The 27,157-nt window shown below is 45.2% G+C and overlaps 1 protein-coding gene and 1 long non-coding RNA gene across 2 annotated transcripts; one reads left to right on the top strand and one right to left on the bottom strand.

The window, feature by feature from the left end:
• The first annotated feature begins 955 nt into the window (after positions 1-955).
• On the top strand, positions 956-22,207 carry LOC126991201 (uncharacterized). Its single transcript, XR_007745263.1, has 3 exons — positions 956-1,141; positions 1,373-1,512; positions 21,507-22,207. It is a non-coding gene; the product is annotated as an uncharacterized LOC126991201 (long non-coding RNA).
• LOC126991199 (zinc finger protein 182-like) lies at positions 3,601-26,427 on the bottom strand. Its single transcript, XM_050849974.1, has 2 exons — positions 26,091-26,427; positions 3,601-5,171 (listed from the first exon to the last, which is right to left on the bottom strand). The coding sequence occupies exon 2, from the start codon at positions 5,053-5,055 to the stop codon at positions 3,955-3,957; it is 1,101 nt and encodes a 366-aa protein (XP_050705931.1). The 5' UTR covers positions 5,056-5,171; positions 26,091-26,427; the 3' UTR covers positions 3,601-3,954.
• Between the last annotated feature and the right edge of the window lie 730 nt (positions 26,428-27,157).

Raw genomic sequence — 27,157 nt, 5'->3', positions numbered from 1 at the left:
ACCAGTTCCGTCCTAACCCGTCGCCATTAAAGGAGTGTTTCCGCCTCATCCACATCTCCACCTCTATACACAATATAAGGTACGTGTTTGCACTCCTACTTACGTATAGCTTTACATTAAGGTGGCAAGAGTCACAGGAACGCCTTTTACGCATGATGTGTGGGTTAGTTGTGGAGATTTAAGTGTAGCCGATTTAGGCGGTGGCTTGGTTGGCATACATCAATATTTTTTTAATCTCATGAAGCTCTTATAGCCTCCATACATGTGTATAGCTTTATTTCAACGTGGCAAGGTTCACAGGAACGTCTTTCACGCATGATGTGTGCATTAGTTGTGGAGATTTAGGTGTAGCCAATAAGGCTTTGGCTCAGGTGGCTTGGATTAGTATTTCTTATCCCATGCACCTGTAATAGCCTTCATACATGTGTATAGCCTTATTTCAACGTGTCAGGGGTCACATAAAGGTCGCTCATGCATGGTTTGTGCATTAATTGTGGAGATTTAGGTGTAGCCAATAAGGCTTTGGCTCAGGTGGCTTGGATTAGTATTTCTTATCCCATGAAGCTGTAATAGCCTCCATACATGTGTATAGCTTTATTTCAACGTGGCAGGGGTCACATAAATGTCACTCATGCATGGTTTGTGCATTAGTTGTGGAGATTTAGGTGTAGCCAAGAAGGCTTTGGCTCGGGGAGCTGTACTCATATTTTTTTAACATGTTTCTTTCTTTATTATTATTGTTATTTGCTTTACGTCAATTTATTTTTAGATAACAGCAACATTGATATTTCTTTTCCTTTTAAGGGCCATTTAATTAGCTTACTGCAACATTGATATTTCTTTACCTTTTAAGGGTTACAATTATGCGTCTTAAATAATTACCGTATGTTCTAGTCCTCTGTAGTAATGTAGTTATTTCTGTGTTCCACAGATGGAGCTTGTTGCGGCATACATTTTCAATCGCAGACTGTGCAGGGAAAGGAGATATTGGGACCCACTCAACCCACTACATGTCAGTGATGAACACCTGGTGCAGGTGTATAGATTTCCCCGTCAGGAAATCATCAGGCTCTGCGATGAGCTGCGCCCCCACCTGGAAAGGAGAACCAGGAGGGCACATGCACTCCCAACACACACCCAGGTTCTGGCTGCATTAAGGTTTTTGCGAGTGGCAGCTTTCAAGGTGTTATTGGAAACGGTGTTGGAATGGACCAATCAAGGGCCATTGATAAAGTAACTCAGGTACTTTGTGAAAAGGCCAGTCATGAGATAAAGATGTCAACCACAGCAATAGATATAATAGAATTTTTAAGATAGTTTTCATGCATTTCATAATGATAAATAATGGATTAATGAATTTTCAACTTCACAGGAGACAGTGCGTATCCTCTGGAGCCATTCCTGATGACCCCAGTTGCATGCCCGACAACACTTGGGGAGGAACGATACAAGCCCTCGCAGGACAAGATGCGTTGTCGAACCGACCTTTGGGATCCTCAAGTCAAGGTGCAGGTGCCTACATAAGTCAGGAGGAAGTTTGCAGTATGACCCCAAGAAGACTATGAAGATTGAGACTTCTTGTATGCTCCTGTACAACTACTGAGTGGATCGCTGCAGAAGAAGTACCAGTTCAGCCTGTGAGAAACAACAGACAGATTCCTGGTCAAGTTGTCAGGCAGGAAATTATTAGAAACTTCTTTTCCTGAGTACAGGTAGGCATATATGTAGACCTTGCAGTTAGTAAAAGATTACTTTCAAATGTAAATGTGTACAACTTACAGTCGGAGGCGTAAGAACAAAACAACGTGGTGATCCAGAGGACTCGACTCCCACTGCAAGACTCTGGGAGTTTTCAACCATTGACAAGTGGCGGAGGGTTACCAACATGCTGCCTAACAGATCTTCAAGAGGGGCACCACCTCCACACCACACATTCTTATCACCTAGTTAGATACCCTACTTGTCCATCTCACATGGCCCATGTATCTCAGCATTCTGCACTCTTGGCTCCATGTCATCCTCTTCAACTTGTTGCTTCGAATAGCATAACTGGCCTCACATACATAGAAGTGTTCAATATACCTAGGCTATAATATTATATTTAAGGACTCCTATACGAGGTATCGCCCCAGACAGAGGTATCGAAGTAAGTCTGTCTGATGGTAGGCTGGCTGACTGCTGTCGGGACCCAAGCCAGCATGCCCTGGGGGTTGTGTGCGGGAGGAGGAAAGAGGGTAAAGGACAAATGGTGTGTGTGTCATTATCAGGGGTAACCGCGGTGGAGCGCAAACACTCGGTAGTTGTAGTCAAGGCTTAATTAAGTTGATGAGTGATGTTAGACTGTGTGAGCAGGTTTTTTACCACATGTTAGTGGGAACACTTGATAGTGTTGTGCTGGAAGCTTCCCCCGGGGTCTATGGGACTCCGGAAGGCTCCGGGAGGAGCCCATGCCAGGCACGACATTAAGAATATTTTTCAGTTGACCAGCAGACTTACTATAGTCAAACCATTTCCAATAGTCTGTTGAGGCAGTGGCTTCTGCAGGTCCTTTCCTCCCTTCTGCTTTGCCACACAGTTCCAGTTACCTATTTCCTCCGTTTCCTGTCCCGTCTTTCACAAACTGGGCACCTGTAATGCACCACTACTTGATTTACATTTCTCAGCCCTGAGCATCTCTTTGTGGCACCACTTATCACCCCCTGTGCACAGGGCAGAGTTAGTAGCCATTTCTCTTCCACACCAACTACCTTCCTGTATAGATGATTTCTCAGTAATTACTTATTTGTTGTGCTGTATCAGCTGTTACGTGCTACATCAAGCTGTAATACTCAAACTGCAGGTTAATCCAATAAAAAAAAGTGAATGACTAAGTCATGTGTTATTATTCCCAAGCTCCATTGGCAATGGCGAGTACACATTATATAACTGAAGCATATTACACATTCATTGAGCACAATTAAAACTAACTACCCTAATCAAATTAAATGTAACCTAACCTCATCTGACCTAATTAAACTAAATATAAGGTAACCTAACATAACCTGGCCTTTATGCCTGCTCCCAAAATGAAATAAATGGAAATAAATATGATATTAATTTGAAAAATATATCTGAGGAACAAAAAGAGGGAAAATGACAAGAATTGAACTATGAAACAAGAATTGTTGGCTAAGATGACCTCAACTGACTAAGAATGACAAGATCTACGCAATGTGACAGGTCAGAATTGAGTCTTGAAAATGATTTCTGATGATTAAGAATGACATGATCTACTGAATGACAACAATTGTCTGCTTTGAAAATGACCTCAGCTGAAATAATATTGCATGCATTTAACCTTTTTACATCCCTCTCCAACATCCTATTCCATTCAGTCACAACTGTTACCATAATCCCCTTTTCTCTCTTATATACATACATCACTCAAGTAGCATGTGCTCAATCATATCGTCGCCCCTCTTTCACCTACATGAATGTCACACCTTGGGACTAACACCTTGCCACCATCTGGAAGAGGATGTCCTCCTCCCCGGCACCACCACACGGCACTCAACACTCCCACCACTATCATTCCAACCTCCCACTGATGTGTTAGATCACTGAACCCCTACCTACTGTTCTTTACAATGTGTTTATAATGTGTACATTTTTAGCTTAGCGGCTGGTAAGACCAAATACACTATATTATTACTATTAACACACACACACTTGACCAATAAGCCCAGGCCACAACAGCCAGCCCAGCACAGTCACCAAAAAGATCAGACCTTTCACAGGACCCACCAACCACATGAAGCCTGGGGTGGAAAGTGAATAACAGATCATGCCGTCACAGTCACCATTTGTTCCAACAGATGAATATTTTCTGTTCTCTGTGCTACACACAGCCCTGTAACACCACCACAACAAACACTTGCACTCACACACACAGCAGAACTGAATCAGCACAGCACCTCAGGAGAAGTGGACCTTCATGTGCCTGACAATCTCACACTTAGTCATGAAACGTTTCCCACAAACATCGCACTTGAACCCTTTATGACCAGAGTGTCTGAAGACGTGCCTGTCCAATATCCTCTTCAGTTTGAACCTTTTCCCACAAACTTCACACTCATGACTTCTTGCATCAGTGTGTGTAACAAGGTGTAATTTGAGGTTACCCTTCCGACTGAAACATTTCCCACAAACTTCACACTCATGATTTCTTTCACCAGTGTGTGTAAGAGTGTGTAATTTAAGGTTACTCTTCCTAATGAAACATTTCCCACAAACTTCACACTCATGATTTCTTGCATCAGTGTGTGTAAGAGTGTGTAATTTGAGGTTATCCTTCCGACTGAAACATTTCCCACAAACTTCACACTCATGATTTCTTTCACCAGTGTGTGTAAGGGTGTGTTTCTTGAGGGTACCCTTCAGACTGAAACATTTCCCACAAACTTCACACTCATGTTTTTTTCCACCAGTGTGTGTAAGAGTGTGTGTGTTGAGGGTACCCTTATGATTGAAACATTTCCCACAAACTTCACACTCATGATTTCTTTCACCAGTGTGTGTAAGAGTGTGTAATTTGAGGGTATCCTTCCGACTGAAACGTTTTCCACAAACTTCACACTCATGATTTCTTTCACCAGTGTGTGTAAGAGTGTGTAATTTGAGGGTACCCTTGTGACTGAAACATTTCCCACAAACTTCACACTCATGATTTCTTTCACCAGTGTGTGTAAGAGTGTGTAATTTGAGGGTACCCTTCTGACTGAAACATTTTCCACAAACTTCACACTCATGATTTCTTTCACCAGTGTGTGTAAGGGTGTGTGTGTTGAGGTTACCCTTGTGATTGAAACATTTCCCACAAACTTCACACTCATGGTTTCTTGCACCAGTGTGTGTAAGGGTGTGATGTTTGGGGTTACTTCTATTACTAAACCTTTTGCCACACTCCAGACTTTCATGAGGTCTTACACCAGAGTGTGTGGGTGTATTTGTTGAGGTCATCCTTCCCTGCATGTCTTTTCTCACACTCTTGGCTTTGGTCAGTAAACTTGCTCTCATTCTCAGATCTTCTCACACTTCTGAAATTCAAACTTCCCCCTTTGTGGATGAAGAGGCCAGCAGTTGTTGTTGTTGTTGGTGGTTGTGTTGGTGGTGTTTTTTTATCACTCCTGAACCTCACACCAGTAGCAGTCTGCTCCTGCTGATCCCAGCCACTCCAGCTGCTGTCCCGCCTTGAACCCTCCACTGCAACACTACTCTGGATGTGAGGAGTTGGCTGGCCTTGAGGAACCTCAGAGATGCTGGAGAAGGCGGCGAGGTTGCTTCAAAGCCACATTCAAGTGACCAATTGAGCAGGCAAGGCGAGGGATGCACCAAGGAGTCCTGAAGTCAGCGGCAGCAGGGACGGAACAAGTACTGACCACAGCAACTGTCTCGATGCCTCACTTCAACACTAACACCAGTGGTGGACATTGGGACACAAAGTCATGTGCTGAAAAAAAAAAAAAAAAAAGAACATAAGAACATAAGAACGTAAGGAGTCTGCAAGAGTCCGGTTGGCCTATATAAGGCAGCTCCTGTACACTCAACTCCACCTTACCTCACCATCCATGGCTTTATCTTGTATTGGATCCTATGCACTTAGTGTATTTGGGTGTTATGAGAAAACTTCTCAATCTTTGGCTCAAAGGACCCTTAAATGTAAGGATAGGCTCTCACAAGAAAAACTTAACATCTAAAAACCTGGTCAATGTAGCAAAATTCATGCCTGCGGAATTCAACTGTAAACCAAGGTCGCTAGATGAACTTGATAGATTCAAAGCAAATGAGTCAAGAAGTTTTCTTCTATATACAGGCCCTGTGGTTTTGAAAGATACCACTGACATCAACATATATAACAATTTCATGTTGCTGTTCAGTGCAGTCAATCTCTTGTCCAGAAAAGATATTCCAAATTCTGTTGAGTATGCAAAAGACTATTTACTCAAGTTCACTGAGCACTTTATCCAGATATATGGGAAAAGATATGCTGTTTACAATGTTTGTAATTTGTGGCATCTACCTGATGATGTCGCAAAACATGGTACTCTTGATAGTTTTTCGGCATTTAAATTTGAAAACTTTTTGGGAGTCATAAAAATCTCTTGAGGAAACCCAACTTCCCTTTATCTCAAGTTATCAATAGGATTTCAGAAAGAAATATAAGTATGGATGTGGAAGAACATATCTATCCTGTCCTGAAAAAGATTCACGCACAAGGCCCTTTAGTTGATGAAATGGTATGCCAGCAGTACAAGGAATTATACTTGGAAAAATACTGTTTTAAAGTCACACCTGCTGATCAAGGAGTAATGATTAACAATGAAATTGGATGCATTCAAAATATTATTTCAAATAAATGTGAGCCTAATAATATAAGTATAATATATCAAGTATATCAGGTTAAGGAAATTGTTTTTCATTACCCATTATCATCTGCAAATTTAGGAATTTACAAAGTTAAAACACTGCAAAAAGATTTGAAGATATCTTCTTACATGGCAATCCAAAGAAAATATTTGCTGATACAATTATCACAAAATTCATTTGCTGCTTTTCCACTTGTTCACAGCCTTCAGCCACAGTGATTCAATCAATCAGCATGACTTCCAAAGAGTTTTGTGTAGTTGTGTTTGTTGAAACACATTTGGCTTTCAAAAAATGAAAGAAAATGTAGATGGCCTCCATACAGAGACTCCCAGAAAACTCAAAAGGCTATCAAGGATCAAGTCATGCCTGGGGAAAGTTGGCCTACCTATCCAGTGTGAGTACTTGGCTTTTAGGGTGAGTATTTTTCTTCCTGTTGAGGTATTATTTGGCCTCATGTAGGCTCATACTGTCCCCTGATTTCCTATGGTACACATTCAATCACAGACAAGTTGGGGACTGCAGTTAGTTAATCTTTGAAGTTGCACCTTTGATAGGATGTTAATTCAAAGGTGTTGAAATTATTATTCAGGATTTATCATTACAGATTGAAGCGTAAAAGACTTTATGAAGACACAGACTGCTCTGACTCATCTGGAGATACATCAACTATGCAGCCAAGCCCAAGCACAATTCCAGAACCCCCTCGTGTTTCTGGTTTCCCATCTCTTCAAAGAAGTAATGCTTTTTGCATCCCTAAGGTTGACAGAGACACGCATTCTGACCGTAAGTGCTGCTAACTTTGCATAAACATTTTGGGTGTAACTGTAATATCTTACATTTATCTTTTAACTTTTTTGCAATATTGATAAAAGCTTAATTTGTATACATTGTTTATCATGTTTCATATAAGTAATTTAGATATTCAATTAGTATACCTCATGAAAAAAAATTCTCGTGAAATAGTAGTGAAACTGGAATTTTTTCAAGCTTCATACATGACATCATTGTTTAAAAGACTTACTGAACCTATACACTCTAATCAGAGTACCTGTAGACCAGAATGATTGCATGCAAATCTATTCCAGGAACTGATGGACATAGTTGAATTTATCACACTGGTCACAAATCAAATCTACACACGGCCATTCCAGCACTACAGTAATGTTAACATTACAGTCTGGCATGTACACAAGTATATCCTAAGGCACCTGATAGACATAGGTCACACTGGTTACAGATTACACTTATATCTATAGCCATTCTAACGCTACAGTAACCTTAACATGCACTTTACACAAGATACATGGGCTTACCAATGTGGACTAAGCAACCATGGTAAGGTATGGTCTGGAGTTAAAGGCTGACTAACAACAAAATCACTGTGTGATATTTCATTACATACTATTCTACATACTATTCTGCTTGTTCTAGTGACTTAGAAATCTGAATCTGAAATTTCTATGGCAACTTTTTCTTTGAGAATTGAAGACTATTCTACTTGCTTTAGCAAGATGTGAGACACGCACGGAAGATCAAACTAAACTGCTTCAACAACTAATGGCAACGCAGAAGGATATGCTACACCAGCTGTTGACAATGCAGTCGGTATCATCATCATCACAGGAATATGACTTTACTGCTGTTGATGATGTACTACCAATTGAAACACTTCAGGATTTGATGCTCTTGAAGGAAGACTGACATCTGATCAAGAATTTAAAGAGCTTATGGTAAGTAAAATTAATAATTTTATTAACACTTTATTTGAATGATGTTACGTGTAGCGATCCATGCTATTTTTATGATATTTACTTGTGTCTGTCTGTGTGTATGTATGTCCTACAACTATATCATTGTGTGTCCAGTATCTTGTTTCCGTCTATTTATGTCTCAACTTGTGTCTTGTTGTGCCTTTAGCCCTATGGCATCATGTCAACAACACGTGTCCTGCAGCTGCTCCGTCCATCCCAGTCTCCCTCCCCTCACCCGTTCATAGAAAAAATGTTTGTTTGTTTTGCTTTTTTCCTTAACTCCTCCCATACCCTTCTCCTGAGCCACTCACAGAAAACTATCCATGTTTGGGTGTGACCTACAATGACCTCCATACACTGCCCATACCCTGTCATCGTGTCCACTCACTTCTCCGCCCACTAATTGTGACCAATCCCTGCCCTAAATTATGTGTAAAATAAGGTTTTGTTCCACCCCTTTGTGTTTCTTTCCCTCCCTCTTTTGAATTGTATAAAAAGTCCTTCTCTTGCCTTCACTTCACTTCAGCATTCCAGGTGCCTTGGTCCCTCCCTTCCCCTACCGCTCCTCTCTAGTCTTGTGTAAGTACAACATAATGTGAATTTCCCCGGTAACTTAGTGTGTGTGTGTGTCTGCGGGTTAGGTGTTATGTTGTAGGATTTATTTGTGTCTTCATATTTGTGATTTTATTTATTTACCGTACTTTACTGTTGTGCTTATTTTATCTTAAAGTAGTAACTGGACTTATCTTTTGGAACTTGTAAATATTTCACTTTCATTTTTGTTGTATTAATATAATTTCTTTTGTTATTAAATTAAGAAACCATTTTAAAGTTTTCCTTTTTTCCTTTCTTGTCCATTGTTTTAAGTTTACTTAAGTGATCCCTTTTATTTATTTTTTGATTGTGTTTATGCATCTAGAGGCCCCTTGGTAATGATTACCAAAGGTTGTGTAACAATGAATGATAACAAAATAAACTGGAATAATGTTTTACATATTTTAGCCTAACTGTGTGTGAAAGACGCAGTCAGGTTCTTTTAGTTTGAGTTTGCAAAACTAGTTGATCACACTCTAGTCGTAGTTAAATCAAGCGAACTGTATGTTGGGAAAATACTTCAAATGCATGATAAAAAATAACAAAGAACATATTATGATCTAAGTTATATGTTTTAGGTACAACGGCTGAAGGTTTTGGGAGGAACTACATTGAGAGTTGCAGTAAAGTCAATTTTGGATACTGTCATGTCAAATCGACTGCAACAGAAATTCAATTGGGAGGGCAAGAAGTGTTGGAAAACAAAGGAGAATTTCACCAAGATAGGATTCAAGTCAACAAAGCTTTGTCAACTGGTGTGTGGTGAGTACAATTTCAAGTATATATGAATCATGTAATTAGAACAGTCCAACTTAAGAAATGCTAAATAATACTTGATGTTGGTATTAGAAGACTGCTATGTTGGTTATCATAAACATTGAATATATTGTTTTCTTCCCATAAACAATTCAAAGAAACTATCCTCCAGGTGAATAAAGAAAAATTGGAAGCTCTTCTGCTGTGGCCACCTCTTTGTTAGACGTTCCTGAATGGGTGAGGCATCAGAGAGATAGTTTGATAAATCTTATACTTTCTTTCAAGCAGAGGAAAAATATTTATTGTACTTGAGTTCGAGAGTAAGTCATGAGTAGAAATTATTCATAATGTTCCTGCATGCTTCTTCAGTCCTACATGGTGGAACACCGTTCCCTTGCCGTATGGCAGCTGTGCCCACTGGCCAGTGGTTAGGCACCTGGGGGTTATTGGCTTCCCACCCACCCGTAGCTACGCCACTGTAACCTTCCCTATTTAAGTAACACCTGACTGGGATGACAGGGTGACTAATGAGGAGGTGATGAGAAGGTCTAGAGTAGAGGAACAGCAGCCTTTCAGTGGCCATTAGATTTTACAGAATTAATAATGTATAGTTAATATATTTACATCACATTATTTTTTGACAGGAGTGCTGCTCATGAAGCCACAATTTTCTACAGATGAGAAGGAGATTGGTCAAGCAATTATGAAATATCTCCGTTGTTCCAGCGATCGTTGTGGAGGTAGAGCACAAAGGTTGAAATCCCAGTCAAATGATTCAGCACATTCATCACAAGATGGTGTTTTGTCAGACATAGATAGCTAGATCTTAATTAGGTGATTGATCACAATAGCCATGTCAGAGTATGGTTTAAGTATTTGTATACGGTTCTTTTTTACTGGGAAAGTAATGGAAGGAATTTCATCTCATGCATTACAAAAGATTCTCCAAGGAAAAGATTACTGGATTTGTTATTTTCAGTTTCTGTTTGAATCCCCTTAACTTCTTGCAATGTTTCATGCAGTTAATACTGTATTCATCATCATCATCATCATCATTATTATTATTATTATTATTATTATTATTATTATTATCATTATTATTGTTCATTAGTTGTTGTTGTTTTTCAGTTCAGTTTTTACTTCCCAAATATTGGAGTTGAAGAGTTAGTTAATTTATTTTTGAATATTCTGTTTCCTGTTTTATTTATTTTTCACAGATAATGGTGATTTTTGTTGGCAAAATGAAGAAATAGTTGAGGAAAGGTACCATAAATAATGCTATCCTGCATGAGTTGAAGGAGATTTTTTTTCAGGAGTACAGTCGTCAAGGGACCATATTGGCTATCCAGCGGACTCGAAGACAAGTAGTTTGGACTTAACTCGGATCCTCTTTTCTATTTCGGGAAAAAATAATACTGGCTGTCGTTTGGAGCCAAATGTCCAAACGTGGTACCTGCTGATAGAAAAAAAAATGTATTTACCCTTTGCTGGTAAGGTTTTAAGGTTTGCATCTGTGTGTGGTGTGTGTGACCGCTGAGGGCGAATGTGCCGCGGGCCGCAGTCTCCTGAGCGGCCCAAACAGACAAAATACTAGCTTGGGGGTTTTGTATTTTTTTGCCCAGGGCTTTATTTTGCTCTCCAGCAGCTTAAGAATGATTTAACTTGCTGTTAAATAATTGTTAGCTTAAGAACCTATAGCTATTTTGACTTCTGGTCTTAAGATAAGTGATTTACAGACACCCTCTCCAGCGAGAGGGCATCTGTAAATCACTTATCTTAAGACCAATCAAAATAGCTACTAACAATTATTTAACAGCAAGTTAAATCATTCTTAAGTTGCTGGAGAGCAAAAAGCCCTGGGCAAAAATACAAAACCTCAAGCTAGTATTTTCTGTTTGGGCCGCTCAGGGAGACTTATGGCCCTAAGCCCCACGGTGATCACACACACCACACACAACCTTACCAACAAAACCAACCAATATTTTTTTCCAATAGAAAAGAAGATCAGTTAATCAAGCTGTACTTGTCTCTGAGTCACCAATAATATGGTCTCTGAGCTATGAAAAGGATACAGGACATTAGGTTCATTCTGTTTCCTGTTTTATTAATTTTTCACAGATAATGACAATTTTTCTTGGCAAAATGAAGAAATAGTGGAGGAAAAGTTTCAAAAATAATGTTTTCCTGCATGAGTTGAGGGAGATATTTTTTTCAGGAGTACAGTGCATCAATTACGCTATAAAAAGGATGCAGAATTTAGGGCGAGATTCCCATGTGTGTTTGTGTGTGTGTGTGTGTGTTTACCTAGTTGTAAGGAAAAGAGCCATACTTAGCCTCATGCTGTCATCCCGTCTATGTCTTTTTCTATCCAACTTTGTCTTAAATTCATGTATTGTTTTTGCACACACAATCTCATGAAGTTCATTTCAAGCTGTTATACTTCTATGTGGAAAACTGTGTGTTTCTTTGTCTTTTCTGAATGTCGTCTTTTTCAGTTTCTTGCTCTGCCCTCTTCTACCACTTAACGTCCTTCATCACTAGGTCTTCTCTATCAATCTTCTCCATATCCTGTGTGTGTGTGTGTGTGTGTGTGTGTGTGTGTGTAGAGGGAGAGATGTATCTCACCATGATGCTGTGATTTGTCTGTTGTATAGTATAGAGGGAGAGATGTATCTCACCATGATGCTGTGATTTGTCTGTTGTATAGTATAGAGGGAGAGATGTATCTCACCATGATGCTGTGATTTGTCTGTTGTATAGTATAGAGGGAGAGATGTATCTCACCATGATGCTGTGATTTGTCTGTTGTATAGTATAGAGGGAGAGATGTATCTCACCATGATGCTGTGATTTGCTTTTGATTTCTTATGGAAAGAATATATTTTGCATCATATAATGATTATTGTCTTATTTATAGCACTTATATGACACATTCTAGCAGTAAATTAGCTCACACTTTGCCAATCTTAAATCTTGCCAGTGTAAGACATATCAAGGTCAAACAGCACCATGTCAAGCAAAGTTGAAAGGTTGAGTGCTTGATATGAAGCAGCAAAATTACATTTTTGTATTTGAGTTGCATTTTTTCATGTCGATCCTTAGGTCTGACAATCTTTGGGTTCACGGATGTTATAATTTGCATTCATTTATTTTTCATGGATGCTTGCAATATGTGTCCAGTCATATAACCACCATTATTGAATGTGCTCAAAGTTACTATGCAACATAGATCATTTTTTGGCCTCATTATTTAATAAGATACTATTGTATTATCAAAGATCTAAAATGATCCAAAGAAAATGGATGACAAATTATAGCATCTGTTAGAACCCTAACACTTGAAAATCCAGAATACTGGCATAATATGATTTGATAATCCCATTTCAGTGTTGTGTTTGCAGTTATTTGTTGTCTGGATTTCATTGTGATTTTAACTGTTCTCAATACCACCCCGCTTTGGAGGTGTGATTTTCCTTTTGCCTTCTTGAAGCTTCATGTCACTGACTGTGTATGTCATTAGAAAACAACGTTATGGAGGAACAGCGTCTGTTACTTCATAAGGTCTTCTTCTGATGACATACACAGTCAATGAGATGAAGCTTTGAGAAGGCAAAAGGAGAATCACAGCTGCAAAGCGGGGTGGTAATGGAAACAGTTGGTCCATGTTGGCCTGCAACCGGCTCAGAATTGGGCCGGCACTGGTATTAATAGAAGGCTGCATAGGCCCAGTATTGGCTGCAGTATGGTTACGGAATGCCAATATAGATCTGTTTCTGGCACGCAGCTTAACCGATTCAGGCCCGGGGTGCAAACATATATCGGCAAGTAAATGGCCCGCTGTTGGGCCTCCGCTCCTTCCTGTCCCAAGTGTAGCCTGTCCACACCCTGGCCCTCCCCTCCTTCCTGTCCCAAGTGTAGCCCGTCCACACCCTGGCCCTCCCCTCCTTCCTGTCCCAAGTGTAGCCCGTCCACACCCTGGCCCTCCCCTCCTTCCTGTCCCAAGTGTAGCCCGTCCACCCTGGCCCTCCCTCCTTCCTGTCCCAAGTGTAGCCCGTCCACACCCTGGCCTCCCCTCCTTCCTGTCCCAAGTGTAGCCCGTCCACACCCTGGCCCTCCTCCTTCCTGTCCCAAATGTAGCCCGTCCACCCTGGCCCTCCCTCCTTCCTGTCCCAAGTGGCCCGTCCACACCCTGGCCCTCCCTCCTTCCTGTCCCAAGTGTAGCCCGTCCACCCTGGCCCTCCTCCTTCCTGTCCCAAGTGTAGCCTGTCCACACCCTGGCCCTCCCTCCTTCCTGTCCCAAGTGTAGCCCGTCCACCTGGCCCTCCCCTCCTTCCTGTCCCAAGTGTGGCCGTCCACACCCTGGCCCTCCCTCCTTCCTGTCCCAAGTGTGGCCCGTCCACACCCTGGCCCTCCCTCCTTCCTGTCCCAAGTGTGGCCGTCCACACCTGGCCTCCCCTCCTTCCTGTCCCAAGTGGCCGTCCACACCCTGGCCTCCCCTCCTTCCTGTCCCAAGTGGCCCGTCCACACCCTGGCCCTCCCTCCTTCCTGTCCCAAGTGGCCCGTCCACCCTGGCCCTCCCTCCTTCCTGTCCCAAGTGTAGCCCATCCACACCTGGCCCTCCCCTCCTTCCTGTCCCAAGTGTAGCCCGTCCACACCCTGGCCCTCCCCTCCTTCCTGTCCCAATTGAAGCCAGTCCACACCCTGGCCCTCCGCTCCTTCCTGTCCCAAGTGTAGCCCGTCCACACCCTGGCCCTCCCCTCCTTCCTGTCTCAAGTGTAGCCCGTCCACACCCTGGCCCTTCCCTCCTTCCTGTCCCAAGTACAGCTAGTCCACACCCTGGCCCTCCCCTCCTTCTTGTCCTAATTACAGCCCGTCCACACCCTGGCCCTCCCCTACTTCCTGTCCAAATTACAGCCCGTCCACACCCTGGCCCTCCGCTCCTTCCTGTCCTAATTACAGCCCGTCCACACCCTGGCCCTCCGCTCCTTCCTGTCCTAATTACAGCCCGTCCACACCCTGGCCCTCCCCTCCTTCCTGTCCTAATTACAGCCCGTCCACACCCTGGCCCTCCCCTCCTTCTTGTCCCAAGTACAGCCCGTCCACACCCTGGCCCTCCCCTCCTTCCTGTCTCAAGTACAGCCCGTCCACACCCTGGCCCTCCGCTCCTTCCTGTACTAATTACAGCCCGTCCACACCCTGGCCCTCCCCTCCTTCCTGTCCCAAGTGTAACCGTCCACACCCTGGCCCTCCCCTCCTTCCTGTCCCAAGTGTAGCCCGTCCACACCCTGGCCCTCCGCTCCTTCCTGTCCCAAGTGTAGCCCGTCCACACCCTGGCCCTCCCCTCCTTCCTGTCCCAAGTGTGGCCGTCCACACCCTGGCCCTCCGCTACTTGCTGTCCCAAGTGTAGCCCGTCCACAACCTGGCCCTCCCCTCCTTCCTGTCCCAAGTGTAGCCCATCCACACCCTGGCCCTCCCCTCCTTCCTGTCCCAAGTACAGCCTGTCCACACCCTGGCCCTCCTCCTTCCTGTCCCAAGTGTGGCCCGTCCACACCCTGGCCCTCGCCTCCTTCCTGGACCAAGTGTAGCCGTCCACACCCTGGCCCTCCGCTCCTTCCTGTCCCAAGTGTGGCCGTCCACACCCTAGCCCTCCCTCCTTCCTGTCCCAAGTGTGGCTCGTCCACACCCTGGCCTCCGCTCCTTCCTGTCCCAAGTGTAGCCCGTCCACACCCCTGGCCTCCCCTCCTTCCTGTCCCAAGTACAGCCGTCCACACCTGGCCCTCCCTCCTTCCTGTCCCAAGTGTGGCCCGTCCACACCCTGGCCTCCCCTCCTTCCTGTCCCAAGTGTGGCCCGTCCACACCCTGGCCTCCCTCCTTCCTGTCCCAAGTGTAGCCCGTCCACACCCTAGCCCTCCCCTCCTTCCTGTCCCAAGTAGCCTGTCCACACCCTGGCCCTCCGCTCCTTCCTGTCCCAAGTGTAGCCCGTCCACACCTAGCCCTCCTCCTTCCTGTCCCAAGTGTAGCCCGTCCACACCCTAGCCCTCCCTCCTTCCTGTCCCAAGTACAGCCGTCCACACCCAGGCCTCCCCTCCTTCCTGTCCCAAGTACAGCCCGTCCACACCTGGCCTCCCCTCCTTCCTGTCCCAAGTGTGGCCCGTCCACACCCTGGCCCTCCTCCTTCCTGTCCCAAGTGTAGCCCGTCCACACCCTCGCCCTCCCCTCCTTCCTGTCCCAAGTGTACCCGTCCACACCCTGGCCCTCCCTCCTTCCTGTCCCAAGTAGCCCGTCCACACCCTGGCCCTCCCTCCTTCCTGTCCCAAGTGTGGCCCGTCCACACCTGGCCCTCCCTCCTTCCTGTCCCAAGTGTAGCCCGTCCACACCCTGGCCCTCCGCTCCTTCCTGTCCCAAGTGTGGCCGTCCACCTGGCCCTCCTCCTTCCTGTCCCAAGTGTGGCCGTCCACACCCTGGCCCTCTCCTTCCTGTCCCAAGTGTGGCCCGTCCACACCCTGGCCCTCCCCTCCTTCCTGTCCCAAGTGTAGCCCATCCACACCTGGCCCTCGCTCCTTCCTGTCCCAAGTACAGCCCGTCCACACCCTGGCCCTCCCCTCCTTCCTGTCCCAAGTGTAGCCGTCCACCCTGGCCCTCCGCTCCTTCCTGTCCCAAGTGTGGCCCGTCCACACCCTGGCCTCCCCTCCTTCCTGTCCCAAGTGTAGCCCGTCCACACCCTGGCCTCTGCTCCTTCCTGTCCCAAGTTTGTCCCGTCCACACCCTGGCCCTCCCCTCCTTCCTGTCCAAAGTACAGCCCGTCCACACCCAGGCCCTCCCCTCCTTCCTGTCCCATGTGTAGCCCGTCCACACCCTGGCCCTCCCCTCCTTCCTGTCCCAAGTGTAGCCCGTCCACACCCTGGCCCTACCCTCCTTCCTGTCCCAAGTGTAGCCCGTCCACACCCTGGCCTCCCCTCCTTCCTGTCCCAAGTGTAGCCCGTCCACACCCTGGCCCTCTGCTCCTTCCTGTCCCAAGTTTAGCCCGTCCACACCCTAGCCCTCCCCTCCTTCCTGTCCCAAGTACAGCCCGTCCACACCCTGGCCTTCCCCTCCTTCCTGTCCCAAGTGTGCCGTCCACACCTGGCCCTCCCCTCCTTCCTGTCCCAAGTGTAGCCTGTCCACACCTGGCCTCCCTCCCTCCTTCCTGTCCCAAGTGTAGCCCGTTTACACCCTGGCCCTCCCCTCCTTCCTGTCCCAAGTGTAGCCCGTCCACACCCAGGCCCTCCCCTCCTTCCTGTCCCAAGTACAGCCCATCCACACCCTGGCCCTCCCCACCGTCCAGTCCCAACTGTAGCCGTCCACCCTGGCCCTCCGCTCCTTCCTGTCCCAAGTACAGCCCGTCCACACCCTGGCCCTCCCCACCTTCCTGTCCCAAGTGTAGCCCGTCCACACCCTGGCCCTCAGCTCCTTCCTGTCCCAAGTGTAGCCTGTCCACACCTGGCCCTCCCTCCTTCCTGTCCCAAGTGTAGCCCGTCCACACCCTGGCCTCCACCACCCGCACACTCACCCTGGGGCCTGCACGCCAGGGGGCTCCTCCTCCTCCACGAGAAACACTGCCAGGGCACTTCAGGGCACGCGGCGGACCTCGACCTTGATCTTGATGTCACAGGGGACTTGTTTGCTTCATCCTCCTCTTCTTCTTCTCCTTCCTTTATAGCTTCTTGGGTCCTTCTTGAGTGTTTCACTTTTCTGTCTCCCTATATTCAGACTTTCCTATTTTATCCTTTCCGATTGACCTATTTTCCCATTTCTTTATTTTATTTCCCTGTTTTCTTCTTTTCCCTTCTCCTCTTGTTTATCTGCAACAATAAACTATCAAACAATCAAATCTCCTTTTGCACATCTTCTTAGGTCCTTCTTCTTCTTTTTTTTTTTTTTGTACCTAGATTCAGATTTTCCTTTTCCTCTCTTCTGATTTAGTATTATTTTTTTTTCTTTTTTTTTTTTTTCTTCTTTTTTTTTCTCTTCTTTGTGATTCTTTTTTTTTTCTCTATCTATTGTTATGCCGGACGTGTTACTTGGGTTCCGTGTCGCCGTCAGGAGACTCCGTGGGAGGGAGATATGTAAACACTTTGCACAGTTTCTGTAGTTTAATGTTCTTCCTTAGTAGTACACTTCACTCTGACTCTTCACTTACCACTAGCTTACTATCACTGGGACTGGCCCTCTCTCGCCCTCTTCTCCTATATATATCCAGAACAGTACAGTCTAGAATATTACAGTATATTTCAGATCATACAAGAACATGTAGCAAAAATATATGCGAGTTGGCAACACTTCCCGCCTGGCGCCTGGCCGCGCCCCGTGGACGGCCAGGACGGCTCGCCTTATCCCCGCCTTTGCTCGTTTCTCCGGGAGCCTTCTAGAGGCCTATGGTCGCCGGGGGAAGCTTCCAGCACAACACTATCCCCCCCTCTTAATTGTGATCGTCCCGATCACACACTTAACTATGTACAAACGTAAGAGAATTAATCAAAAACATAATAATCGTCGTATCGCTGTGGACGCCTGCGTTGTCTCTGTCTTCTGCTCGTTGCCTCCTGCGTCTGTCTCTTGGTGCGCCTCGTCGTCGTCCGCTTCTTGGGGTGTCCCTGGAACATCTGCCGAAGCCGGGAGGTTATCTCCCTCGGCTGAAAGGGTCAGGAGGCCTACGTCGTCGTCGACCTCCTCTCGGTCCTGGACGTCCCTTGCGTTTTCGTCGGCTGCTGGGTGTCTGTAGTTGTTCCAGGTGTAGTTTCCCGGACCGTGGTACCTCCATAGGCGGTTGACGTGGACAACTTTCGGCTTGGTCTTTTCCGTTCTCCGGATTCGGTAAGTCACGTCGGAGAGGCGTTCTAGCACAGTGTAAGGGCCTTCCCAGGGGCTTCTTCTTAGCGGCACCTTCATATTCCTTCTTCCTCTTATAGCATTCGTTCTCCTTGTGCCCAACCTTCTCGCAGTACCAGCACGTTCCTTGGAACCTGTCTGTGTCGCTGACAGCGCCCTTTCGTGCCCTAAAGCCAGATGTTGAGTCGTCCCTGAAGCTTGACAAGCTAGACCTAACAAAGGACTCAAACTCCATGGCACGTGCCAGAGCTTCCTGCATTGATGTTGGTTTAGCTTGGTTCACTTGTATCTTCAGCTGAGGGCTGTCCAGGGCATCGATGAATTGATCACGCAGCAAAACCGTCAGCAGGTCAGGGGTGGCACCTGGGTATGCCTTGTGCGCCATACTCTCAAGGTCCTGAGCGAGTTCCTGAAGAGACTCGCCGCGCCTCCTGTTGCGGGTTCTGAACCTAACCCTGAAGAGCTCGTTCTGGTGTTTGGTCCCATATCGTTGCTCCAGCGCCTGTGCCAGCCCGCTGTAGCTGCCCTTTGTTGCATTATCGAGCTGAGCAAGGACCTCCAGCGCCGCCCCTTTCAGGCTAGTGGCCAGCTTTACCGCGCACTCTGTGTAATCCCATACGTTCAGAGCTGCTAACAGCTCAAACTGAGAGCTGTAAGCATCCCAGGAGACCTTCACAGCAAACTCCTGCTGCTTCTTTATATCAGGCGAACACAGAAGACCCATGGGGCTGGCGGAACTTCTTGCGGGGATAAACTCAGGCGAAGCAGGGCTCAAACTACCCCGGACTTGCGTAGGGGAAGCATCTTGGGTACAACTAGCCCCTGCAGGCACTGGCTGTCCGTTTCCAGCCAAGCAGTCTTCAAGGGCCTTCACTCTGTCACTTACATACTTCTAATATTTCTTTTGTGTCGTCTCTCGTACCACCTCCATCTCTTGTTGAAGATTTGTGTGTTCTATCTCCACTTCTATCAGGCGTTGTCCCAAGTTCGTGGTCACATCAGTCATTTCTCTTCGAACTGACTCACTTCCATCTTGTACTGCTTTTAGCTGTAGCTGTAATCCTGTGAAGCGATCTTCTAGCTGTTCTTTGAGTTCTTGGAGTGTTCTTTCTTGTTGTTGCTGTGCTCTTTCTTGTTGTTCTTTGAGTTCTTGGAGTGTTCTTTCTTGTTGTTGCTGTGCTCTTTCTTGTTGTTCTTTGAGTTCTTGGTGTGCTTTTTCTTGTTGTTCCTTGAGTTCTTGGAGTGCTCTTTCTTGTTTCTCCCCCTGTAGTCTCAAGGCTTCCAAAAGTTCAGTCAACATGTCGTCCCTCTGGGCAGCTTGGGAACGAGTCTCCATGGCGAAAAACAAATGCCTACACTCCTGACACCAGTGTTATGCCGGACGTGTTACTTGGGTTCCGTGTCGCCGTCAGGAGACTCCGTGGGAGGGAGATATGTAAACACTTTGCACAGCTTCTGTAGTTTAATGTTCTTCCTTAGTAGTACACTTCACTCTGACTCTTCACTTACCACTAGCTTACTATCACTGGGACTGGCCCTCTCTCGCCCTCTTCTCCTATATATATCCAGAACAGTACAGTCTAGAATATTACAGTATATTTCAGATCATACAAGAACATGTAGCAAAAATATATGCGAGTTGGCAACACTTCCCGCCTGGCGCCTGGCCGCGCCCGGTGGGGCGCGGACGGCTCGCCTTTATCCCCGCCCCTTTGCTCGTTTCTCCGGGAGCCTTCTAGAGGCCTATGGTCGCCGGGGGACGCTTCCAGCATAACACTATCAATCAATCCATCTTCTTAGGTCCTTCTTGATTCTTTATTTTTTCTGTGTACCTAGATTCAGATTTTCCTGTTTTCCTCTTCTGATTTAGTACATATTTTTCCCATTTTTCTTTTATTTCCGTATTATCTTCTTCATCTTCAGGTTTTCCTATTTTCCGATTTGCCTATTTTCCCTATTTTTTCTTCTTTTCTTTCTAATTGGAGACTTTTTATGCCCTAAGTTGTTGTCTTTTTATGCATTTTATTTATGGTCTTTTATTTCTTGTATTTTCTTTTCCTTACGCTTAGTTTTATCCTTGGAGGAATAATACATGGAGTGGCCCTCAGCGGGTCGCTCTCTTGGAGGAAGATTCTTACTCCTCTTGAGCAGGCATTGCCTAACTTTGTAATAACTACCGATGAAGTCCTTAAAGCTCTCCAGTCCCTTAAAACAAATACAAGCCCCGGACCTGACAACGTATATCCTATACTGCTTAACCCTAGAATGGAAACCGTTTGCCGTTTGGCACAAAAATTAAGGGGTTTTTGAAACTCGCGCTCACTGTGGTTAACCTTGGCCGAATTTTTCAACTCATTCACGGGCATGTATTAGTGCGTCGGGTGCCCTGTTGAGGAGAGGGTATCACAGTCCTCTGCTCCTTCTCACTTCTCTGGTATGAGTGCCCCGTGTGCCATTCGGCACAGCGTTTCCAGTAACGTTATTTTTGTTGTCAAATAAAGTTTTGGAAGTACCCATTTTGCCCTCTTTCGGATTCTATCCCTCTCTCTGTTCCTAAGGCTCTTCGTCTCATCAGCTCTCCTCCTCCTACTGATAGCCTTCTACCTCTTAAATTCCGCCGCGATGTTGCTTCTCTTTCTATCTTCTATCGATATTTCCACGCTGACTGCTCTTCTGAACTTGCTAACTGCATGCCTCCCCCCCTCCCGCGGCCACGCTGCACACGACTTTCTGTTCATGCTCATCCCTACACTGTCCAAACCCCTTATGCAAGAGTTAACCAGCATCTTCACTCTGTCATCCCTCACGCTGGTAAACTCTGGAACAACCTTCCTTCATCTGTATTTCCTCCTGCCTACGACTTGAACTCTTTCAAGAGGAGGGTATCAGGACACCTCTCCTCCCGAAATTGATCTTTCTTTCGGCCACCTCTTTTAATTCTTTTTTGGGAGCAGCGAGTAGCGGGCTTTTTTTATTATTGTTTTCTTTTTTTGTGCCCTTGAGCTGCCTCCTCTGTTGTAAAAAAAAAAAAAAAAAAAAAGCCCGACAACACCTGGGGAGGAACGATACAAGTCCTCGCAGGACAAGATGCGTTGTCGAACGGACCTTTGGGATCCTCAAGTCAAGGTGCAGGTGCCTACATAAGTCAGGAGGAAGTTTGCAGTATGACCCCAAGAAGACTATGAAGATTGCGACTTCTTGTATGCTCCTGTACAACTACTGAGTGGATCGCTGCAGAAGAAGTACCAGTTCAGCCTGTGAGAAACAACAGACAGATTCCTGGTCAAGTTGTCAGGCAGGAAATTATTAGAAACTTCTTTTCCTGAGTACAGGTAGGCATATATGTAGACCTTGCAGTTAGTAATAGATTACTTTCAAATGTAAATGTGCACAACTCACACTCGGAGGCATAAGAACAAAACAACGTGGTGATCCAGAGGACTTGACTCCCACTGCAAGACGTTGAGAGTTTTCAACCATTGACAAGTGGCGGAGGGTTACCAACATGCTGCCTAACAGATCTTCAAGAGGGGCACCACCTCCACACCACACATTCTTATCACCTAGTTTGATAACCTACGTACTTGTCCATCTCACATGGCCCATGTATCTCAGCATTCTGCACTCTTGGCTCCATGTCATCCTCTTCAACTTGTTGCTTCGAATAGCATAACTGGCCTCACATACATAGAAGTGTTCAATATACCTAGGCTATAATATTATATTTAAGGACTCCTATACGAGGTATCGCCCCAGACAGAGGTGTCGAAGTAAGTCTGTCTGATGGTAGGCTGGCTGACTGCTGTCGGGACCCAAGCCAGCATGCCCTGGGGGTTGTGTGCGGGAGGAAAGAGGGTCAAGGACAAATGGTGTGTGTGTCATTATCAGGGGTAACCACGGTGGAGCGCAAACACTCGGTAGTTGTAGTCAAGGCTTAATTAAGTTGATGAGTGATGTTAGACTGAGTGAGCAGGTTTTTTACCACATGTTAGTGGGAACACTTGATAGTGTTGTGCTGGAAGCTTCCCCCGGGGTCTATGGGACTCCGGAAGGCTCCGGGAGGAGCGAGTAGAGGGGCGGGGAGCAAGGCCCCGCCCGCGCCCCGCGGCCAGGCGCCAGGCGGGAAGTGTTGCCAACTCGCACATATTTTTGCTACATGTTCTTGTATAATCTAATATATACTGTAACGTTCTAGACTGTACTGTTCGGTATATATAGGAGAAGAGGGCGAGAGGAGTTAGTCCCAGTCATAGTAAGCTAGTGGTCAGTGAAGAGTCAAGAGTGAATTGTACAACTAAGGAAGAATATTAAACTACAGAAGCTGTGCAAGGTGTTTCCATATCTCCCTCCCACGGAGTCTCCTGACGGCGACACGGAACCCAAGTAACACGTCCGGCATAACAATAGGTTTTCTTCGTGTTGGTGCTACTTGTTTCTTGTGTTTACATGTTAGTTTATAATTAGACTAAGTTCTAAGTGTTATGAGCGACAATTTAGTCTTGTATGGCTGAATCCTGTCCCTTGACCCTTAGTTCATCATCAGAATCTCTAAACAAATATATTTACCTTAAGTAATATTGTTAAAGTCACGCTACCCATATTATTTGGCAGATGATAATCCTGTGTGCGATAACGGTGCCTTATTAGACTTGGTAAATGAACTACTAATTTTACTCTCTGGTTTAAGTGATCAACAATTAATTCTACTTTGAGGTATAATTAACCAACATTATTAAGGAGTGCCCATGCCAGGCACGACATTAAGAATATTTTCAGTTGACCAGCAGACTTACTATAGTCAACCATTTCCAATAGTCTGTTGAGGCAGTGGCTTCTGCAGGTCCTTTCCTCCTTCTGCTTTGCCACACAGTTCCAGTTACCTATTTCCTCCGTTTCCTGTCCCGTCTTTCACAAACTGGGCACCTGTAATGCACCACTACTTGATTTACATTTCTCAGCCCTGAGCATCTCTTTGTGGCACCACTTATCACCCCCTGTGCACAGGGCAGAGTTAGTAGCCATTTCTCTTCCACACCAACTACCTTCCTGTATAGATGATTTCTCAGTAATTACTTATTTGTTGTGCTGTATCAGCTGTTACGTGCTACATCAAGCTGTAATACTCAAACTGCAGGTTAATCCAATAAAAAAAGTGAATGACTAAGTCATGTGTTATTATTCCCAAGCTCCATTGGCAATGGCGAGTACACATTATATAACTGAAGCATATTACACATTCATTGAGCACAATTAAAACTAACTACCCTAATCAAATTAAACGTAACCTAACCTGATCTGACCTAATTAAACTAAATATAAGGTAACCTAACATAACCTGGCCTTTATGCCTGCTCCCAAAATGAAATAAATGGAAATAAATATGATATTAATTTGAAAAATATATCTGAGGAACAAAAGAGGAAAATGACAAGAATTGAACTATGAAACAAGAATTGTTGGCTTCAAGATGACCTCAACTGACTAAGAATGACAAGATCTACGCAATGTGACAGGTCAGAATTGAGTCTTGAAAATGATTTCTGATGATTAAGAATGACATGATCTACTGAATGACAACAATTGTCTGCTTTGAAAATGACCTCAGCTGAAATAATATTGCATGCATTTAACCTTTTTACATCCCTCTCCAACATCCTATTCCATTCAGTCACAACTGTTACCATAATCCCCTTTTCTCTCTTATATACATACATCACTCAAGTAGCATGTGCTCAATCATATCGTCACCCTCTTTCACACCTACATGAATGTCACACCTTGGGACTAACACCTTGCCACCATCTGGAAGAGGATGTCCTCCTCCCTGGCACCACCACACTGCACTCAACCCTCCCACCACTATCATTCCAACCTCCCACTGATGTGTTAGATCCCTGAACCCCTACCTACTGTTCTTTACAATGTGTTTATAATGTGTACATTTTAGCTTAGCGGCTGGTAAGACCAAATACACTATATTATTACTATTAACACACACACACTTGACCAATAAGCCCAGGCCACAACAGCCAGCCCAGCACAGTCACCAAAAAGATCAGACCTTTCACAGGACCCACCAACCACATGAAGCCTGGGGTGGAAAGTGAATAACAGATCATGCCGTCACAGTCACCATTTGTTCCAACAGATGAATATTTTCTGTTCTCTGTGCTACACACAGCCCTGTAACACCACCACAACAAACACTTGCACTCACACACACAGCAGAACTGAATCAGCACAGCACCTCAGGAGAAGTGGACCTTCATGTGCCTGACAATATCACACTTAGTCATGAAACGTTTCCCACAAACATCGCACTTGAACCCTTTATGACCAGAGTGTCTGAAGACGTGCCTGTCCAATATCCTCTTCAGTTTGAACCTTTTCCCACAAACTTCACACTCATGACTTCTTGCATCAGTGTGTGTAACAAGGTGTAATTTGTGGGTACCCTTCTGACTGAAACATTTCCCACAAACTTCACACTTATGATTTCTTTCACCAGTGTGTGTAAGAGTGTGTAATTTGAGGGTACCCTTCTGACTGAAACATTTTCCACAAACTTCACACTCATGATTTCTTTCACCAGTGTGTGTAAGAGTGTGTAATTTGAGGGTACCCTTGTGACTGAAACATTTCCCACAAACTTCACACTCATGCTTTCTTTCACCAGTGTGTGTAAGAGTGTGTAATTTGAGGTTACTCTTCCGACTGAAACATTTCCCACAAACTTCACACTCATGCTTTCTTTCACCAGTGTGTGTAAGAGTGTGTAATTTGAGGTTACTCTTCCGACTGAAACATTTCCCACAAACTTCACACTCATGATTTCTTTCACCAGTGTGTGTAAGAGTGTGTAATTTGAGGGTACCCTTCTGACTGAAACATTTTCCACAAACTTCACACTTATAATTTTTTTCACCAGTGTGTGTAAGGGTGTGTTTCTTTAGGGTACCCTTCTCAGTGAAACATTTTCCACAGATTTCACACTCATGATTTCTTTCACCAGTGTGTGTAAGAGAGTGTAATTTGAGGTTACTCTTCTGCCTGAAACATTTTCCACAGATTTCACACTCATGATTTCTTTCACCAGTGTGTGTAAGAGTGTGTAATTTGAGGTGACCCTTCTGATTGAAACATTTCCCACAAACTTCACACTCATGATTTCTTTCACCAGTGTGTGTAAGAGTGTGTAATTTGAGGGTACCCTTGTGACTGAAACATTTCCCACAAACTTCACACTCATGATTTCTTGCACTGGTGTGTGTAAGAGTGTGTGTGTTGAGGTGACCCTTCTGATTGAAACATTTCCCACAAACTTCACACTCATGGTTTCTTGCACCAGTGTGTGTAAGGGTGTGTGTGTTGAGGTGACCCTTCTGATTGAAACATTTCCCACAAACTTCACACTCATGGTTTCTTGTACCAGTGTGTGTAAGGGTGTGATGTTTGGGGTTACTCCTATTACTAAACCTTTTGCCACACTCCCGACTTTCATGAGGTCTTACACCAGAGTGTGTGGGTGTATTTGTTGAGGTCATCCTTCCCTGCATGTCTTTTCTCACACTCTTGACTTTGGTCAGTAAACTTGCTCTCATTCTCAGATCTTCTCACACTTCTGAAATTCAAACTTCCCCCTTTGTGGATGAAGAGGCCAGCAGTTGTTGTTGTTGTTGGTGGTTGTGTTGGTGGTGTTTTTTATCACTCCTGAACCTCACACCAGTAGCAGTCTGCTCCTGCTGATCCCAGCCACTCCAGCTGCCGTCCCGCCTTGCAGCCTCCACTGCAACACTACTCTGGATGTGAGGAGTTGGCTGGCCTTGAGGAACCTCAGAGATGCTGGAGAAGGCGGCGAGGTTGCTTCAAAGCCACATTCAAGTGACCAATTGAGCAGGCAAGGCGAGGGATGCACCAAGGAGTCCTGAAGTCAGCGGCAGCAGGGACGGAACAAGTACTGACCACAGCAACTGTCTCGATGCCTCACTTCAACACTAACACCAGTGGTGGACATTGGGACACAAAGTCATGTGCTGAAAAAAAGAAAAGAAAAAAAAAAGAACATAAGAACCTAAGGAGTCTGCAAGAGGCCGGTTGGCCTATACAAGGCAGCTCCTGTACACTCAACCCCACCTTACCTCACCATCCATGGCTTTATCTAACCTCTTCTTGAATGTATCTATGGTATTGGCACCCACAACATGGCTCCCAAGCCTGTTCCATTCGTCCACCACTCTATTGGTGAACCAATTCTTGCCTATGTCTTTGTTGAATCTGAATTTGTCTAACTTAAAACCATTGCCACGCGTCCTACCTGGCTCTTTCACTTCAAAATATTATTGACACCCCTTTTATTAAATCCCTTCATCCATTTATAAACTTCGATCAAGTCTCCTCGCAACCTTCGCCTTTCAAGAGAGTGTAGATTTAACTGCTTCAGCCTTTCTTCATAAGGCAAGTTTCTCACCCCCTGAATCATCTTTGTCATCCTCCTCTGTACAGATTCTAACATCTTGATATCCATTCTATAATAGGGGGACCAGAACTGAACTGCATAATCAAGATGAGGTCTAACTAGTGCTAAGTAAAGTTTGATGACGACTTCAGCGCTCCTATTGCTCACGCTCCTTGAGATGAAACCTAGTACTCTGTTTGCCCGATTTTTAGCCTGAATGCATTGAGCCCTAGGATGGGGAAACTGAAGTTGGTGGGAGGGATCAGGGCGGTGGTGGGTGCACCGAAGGCAAGCCACAGGCCACCGGGTCAGGCAAATAGTGCGTGTA

Source organism: Eriocheir sinensis, unplaced genomic scaffold, assembly GCF_024679095.1.
Source record: "Eriocheir sinensis breed Jianghai 21 unplaced genomic scaffold, ASM2467909v1 Scaffold25, whole genome shotgun sequence".
NCBI classification, from domain to species: Eukaryota; Metazoa; Arthropoda; class Malacostraca; order Decapoda; family Varunidae; genus Eriocheir; species Eriocheir sinensis.
This window is presented reverse-complemented; position numbering and strand designations above follow the sequence as displayed.

Bases quoted from the DNA above. Each gene is read 5' to 3' on its own strand.
- LOC126991199 (XM_050849974.1), bottom strand. From the start codon at position 5,055: ATGAGAGCAAGTTTACTGACCAAAGCCAAGAGTGTGAGAAAAGACATG.